The 4,970-nt window shown below is 47.9% G+C and overlaps 1 protein-coding gene across 2 annotated transcripts; it reads right to left on the reverse strand.

The window, feature by feature from the left end:
- Nucleotides 1–354: 354 nt before the first annotated feature.
- On the reverse strand, nucleotides 355–3,360 carry LOC101786159 (elongation factor 1-alpha). 2 transcript variants are annotated; one of them, XM_004962220.4, is made up of 3 exons: nucleotides 3,278–3,360; nucleotides 2,321–2,802; nucleotides 355–1,486 (listed from the first exon to the last, which is right to left on the reverse strand). In XM_004962220.4, the coding sequence occupies exons 2-3, from the start codon at nucleotides 2,780–2,782 to the stop codon at nucleotides 605–607; spliced, it is 1,344 nt and encodes a 447-aa protein (XP_004962277.1). In that variant the 5' UTR covers nucleotides 2,783–2,802; nucleotides 3,278–3,360; the 3' UTR covers nucleotides 355–604. The 2 variants fall into 2 exon arrangements, with proteins under 2 accessions (XP_004962277.1, XP_004962278.1); XM_004962221.4 differs by having other exon boundaries at nucleotides 2,321–2,805; nucleotides 3,278–3,349.
- Nucleotides 3,361–4,970: the final 1,610 nt, after the last annotated feature.

Consider the following 4,970-nt stretch of genomic DNA (forward strand, 5'->3'; position numbering starts at 1 on the left):
ATTTAGACACTATAGCTCATGAACTAGTGATCCAAACACCACCTCAAACACCACCTAAGACGACCAAGGATAGTCCTGAGCTACTCTGGATGATCGATACCATATTTATGTCATCTAAAGAATTATGACAGTGGCAAAAGCACATAGCATAGCTAAAAAGGCCAAATAATAAGCACATATAGCAGTAAACTCCAAATACTACACTAAAATTGCTGATTTGTTGTGAGAGAAAAATACTGCTAGGTGGCTGATAAACTAAAGCGAACAGATCCGTTAAAGCGAACAGATCCGTTGTAGGAAGGCTTCAAAAACCACACAATCCACTCAGAAGAGCAAACAACACTAAGAAAACAATAAAAAAAATGCAGAACGAAAGACTCCGACAATACATCCAACCAATAACGTCTCACAAAAGGGTACACATGGTCTTGGACCATTCAAGTTTAGCCAAAGCTAAGATGGTACCTAAACAACTGATACATAGCACACCGCCAGCAGACCTTAACAGTTCACAGGCTAACAGAAGTGGCGGACAAAACTTGTGTGATAAAGACAAGGCACCTAGGTATCGCAAAAGCAGATGCAGGATTAACCACCAGGCCCATCATTTCTTCTTGGCAGCAGCCTTGGTAACCTTGGCGCCGGTCGGGTCCTTCTTCTCCACGCTCTTGATGACTCCCACAGCAACCGTCTGCCTCATGTCACGGACAGCAAAGCGACCCAGAGGAGGGTACTCAGAGAAGGTCTCCACCACCATGGGCTTGGTGGGAATCATCTTCACCATACCAGCATCGCCGTTCTTCAGGAACTTGGGCTCCTTCTCAAGCTCCTTACCGGACCGTCTGTCGATCTTGGTAATGAGCTCAGCAAACTTGACAGCGATGTGGGAGGTGTGGCAGTCCAGGACTGGGGCGTAACCATTGCCGATCTGGCCAGGGTGGTTCATGATGATGACCTGGGAGGTGAAGCTGGCAGCTTCCTTGGCAGGGTCATCCTTGGAGTTGGAGGCCACAAAACCACGCTTGAGATCCTTAACAGCAACGTTCTTCACGTTGAAGCCAACGTTGTCACCAGGAAGGGCCTCCTGGAGAGCCTCATGGTGCATCTCAACAGACTTCACCTCAGTAGTCAGGCCAGTTGGACCAAAGGTGACAAGCATACCAGGCTTGATGACACCGGTCTCAACACGGCCAACAGGGACGGTTCCAATACCACCAATCTTGTACACATCCTGAAGGGGAAGACGCAGGGGCTTGTCCGAAGGCCTCTTGGGCTCGTTGATCTGGTCAAGAGCCTCAAGCAGGGTTGGGCCCTTGTACCAGTCAAGGTTGGTGGACCTCTCAATCATGTTGTCACCCTCAAAACCGGAGATGGGGACGAAGGCAATCTTGTCAGGGTTGTAACCCACCTTCTTCAGGTAGGAGGAGACTTCCTTCACAATCTCATCATAACGGGCCTTGGAGTACTTGGGAGTGGTGGCATCCATCTATAAACAGAATAGCAACGGTACATCATCAGCTTAGTGGAAGAGGTAGCATGAACAGAAGGCAAACTGTATATACATGAGAACATTGCATCAATCAAATTAACATACTGTACTTCTTAAGGGAACAAAATTGTTTAAAGTGGCATCTCAGCATTAACAAACAAATATAAATAGGTAGACCATATATTACAGACATCCAAATTAGCTATTGTAGGATGTAACACATAAAGCAACGACAAAATACAGACCTCGAAAGGTGTATGTGAACACATCCTATCCTATTACTAAATTACACACAGTACATTAATTAACAATACAGATACTAAGACAGTTAAATGATGCAACACTTTGTGTTACATTCTGTATGCATTACAAATATTTCAATTACTTCAGTACCAAACGGTTTAACGAGGAACTTATATACCAAAATTATTTGAAAAAAATGGACAGCAGAACATAACACTTGGCTGACAGCTTGTGCTTGCATTTCTATATTACATCAGTGTCCACTAAGATCGGCACATTCCTTAAAATAGGTGAGAAGAAAAATAGATTACTGAACCTTACAAGGCAGATCATACAAGACTAAACTACTACCATGCATAAATGTATAGGAAACAGATGGCTTTCGCAATCATTATGCCTGAGACTGAAACAACCTGTCAAATTCATTAAACAACGCGCATGCTCACATTTTTCTTGATACATGAAGCATCCAATTTACTAAAAGGAACAGCCAGTACTATACATTGCTGAACTATCAAGAATGACAAGCATATTCAAGATGTCATCATATTATAAAATTGATTGATACAGGGATTTCTAGGAACATACCTTATTGCAGCAGCAGATCATCTGCTTCACTCCAAGAGTGAAAGCAAGGAGAGCATGCTCACGGGTCTGGCCATCCTTGGAGATACCAGCCTCAAAACCACCAGTGGTGGAGTCAATGATAAGGACAGCACAGTCTGCCTGGGAGGTACCGGTAATCATGTTCTTGATGAAGTCACGGTGTCCAGGGGCGTCAATGACGGTGCAGTAGTACTTGGTGGTCTCGAACTTCCACAGGGCAATATCAATGGTGATACCCCTCTCACGCTCAGCCTTGAGCTTGTCAAGCACCCACGCATACTTGAAGGACCTCTTGTTCATCTCAGCGGCCTCCTTCTCGAACCTCTCGATCACACGCTTGTCGATACCTCCAAGCTTGTAGATCAGGTGGCCGGTGGTGGTCGACTTGCCAGAGTCGACGTGGCCAATGACCACGATGTTGATGTGGGACTTCTCCTTACCCATGGCTGCAGGTGAGGCTTAAACTGCTTCATCAGATGAATCAGTTGTTAGAAAAACTAAGCAGGGCAAATGAGCAAGTATCTGCACAGAATTTGAAGGAAGGTGCTAATATATAAAAACATAAAAAAGCAGTAAGAGAACAATTTTACAGATCAGATCGGAAAACAGATCAAGCAAGGACGCTACTAACTATCAGTATATACATCAACTACAGAGCAGCAGACTCTCAAAAATAAAGGAATTAAAGCAGCCCTAGCCTCTAAACGTTCGATCCAGTAGTATAATTAACAAGCGAGCACGCAAAACCCACGAACCCTACGGAATCGGAGATGCGAGCATCAACAACTCAATCACTACCAAATCACTACTCGCGCGAGGCGACACAATAGAACATCAATCCAGCCGCGACAGCACCAAGTAGCACAGATCAAGCGAGGAGCAGCGGAGAAGCACCAAGTAGCTCAGATCAAGCGAGGAGCGGCCGAGAAGAAACGGTACCTGAGGAAGCGAAGGAGGCGGCGTGGAGGGGCGGCGGAGTCGAGTTAGGGAGGCCGCTCGGTGGAATGGGCGCTCGCCGCTAGGGTTGGGGACTTTATATATGAGGGCGGCGGCTAGGAGTGGAGTCGGTGCGTGGTGTAGGGCTGGGCCTGCCCAAGGAATGGCCGGCCTGCCAAGTCGTTGATTCGTCGTGGCGGAGGCCCATACGTGAAACCCTGGGAGGCCGAAATTGGGCGTGCGTGCTACGGCGTGCGCTGGCGATCCAAATTTCAGTATTTTAATTTTCAGTAGTAACTTTTCGAAGAAGAAAAATCAGTAGTATATGAATAGCGACAGTTGTATATTTTATGAAAAAACAACTACAGTTGTATACGAAAAGCTTTAGTGCATGTACAACTGTTTAGACAGCTGCTGTCTGCAAAACTTGCCATGTGACATAAAGACGACAACACAGACAGCTTGTACAGTAGTTCGTCCTTTAGGTTGTTTGTAAATTAATTAATTCATATACAAACTCATAAATTATGGTGAGTATAATTTTGTAAGCATTGAAGTATATTTTTTTATTTTATTCCATACCCTTCTTACTTGCTTAAAGGATTTTCTTTTGCAAACTATCTTTTACAAGGACGCAAAAAGGCAAGGGACAAATCATTTTTTTTAAAACTCAAGGGCCAAAGCATAAAGAAGCAATGCTTCTGCAATCTTCGGTGGCTCCTGTCCATCTATTGTCTCTCTCCTCTCTCTCCCTCGATGTCTCCTCCCTTATCCGCATGCTGGGACGGTCGGTGGCCGACGCTTCACGACGCAACAGGGAGGGGTGTGGGCATGCGGCATGGTAGCCGTTGGGCAGAGTAGCGCGTTGACGTCGGAGCTGGCGAGCCACGGCTCTAGGCTGTGAGGAGCATGGCGCAGTGATACGGGAGACACGCGTGACACGGATAACAGCCAGCGCCTGACGGCAGCCGGGCATGGACGGTGGCTGGCGGCTGGCGAGGTGCCGGAAGTAGGTAAGCAACCGATTTCTCACTCGATCCGAAAGAGACAGCACCGATTCGTACCATAGGCGATGGGAATCGTCGCATGACTTGGGAGCACGAGTCCTTGCCGTCATCTCACGAGACGACGGCTCCCTTCGTGAGACGACGGCTCCCTTCTCGCTTGTCATTAATTATTACGGCTCCTTTCTCTCTTGTCATTAATTATTATTCACGTCGGATTGTTTTGCCTCCGCGACGCTATAGCAACCGTCCATGGGTTGTACGTGCTCTTAAGGTAGTGTTCGATGTAGATATTGAAGCCTGAAATTCGGAATTGGTATTGTTTCGAGATTTGGTGCTGGAAACTTTCTCCAATGCCAAGCGGTATTCAGCTTGCCGCAGCACCCTCTCCCACGGTACCGAGCTCGACCCCTCCGTATTAGCTGGAATCATCCTCGCTCCTTCTCCGCATGTATCTCCAACGCGAGCCGCGCCGCCCCTCCGCCGGCGCGCCGCTCTCCGTGGAGCGCGCCCCTCTGCTGCGGTCCATCTCCGCCTCCCTGGCTCCCTCCCCTGTCCCTTGGCGTGAGTTCGTTGTGCCTACCCGCAGGGGCTGACCCGGCACTCGGCAGCGCCGCCGCTCTCATCCTCTCCGCAGGCGGTGGAGGTGCGCAGGTGAGTGGCGCGCGAATCCAGATGCGGAGAGTTCGTCG

The sequence above is a fragment of the Setaria italica genome, chromosome III (assembly GCF_000263155.2).
Source record: "Setaria italica strain Yugu1 chromosome III, Setaria_italica_v2.0, whole genome shotgun sequence".
In the NCBI taxonomy this organism is placed as follows: Eukaryota; Viridiplantae; Streptophyta; class Magnoliopsida; order Poales; family Poaceae; genus Setaria; species Setaria italica.

Coding starts and splice junctions, on each gene's coding strand:
- LOC101786159 (XM_004962220.4), bottom strand. CDS start 2,782: ATGGGTAAGGAGAAGTCCCACATCAACATCGTGGTCATTGGCCACGTC. Junction 1,487..2,320: donor TGATCTGCTGCTGCAATAAG/GTATGTTCCTAG, acceptor TTCTGTTTATAG/ATGGATGCCACCACTCCCAA.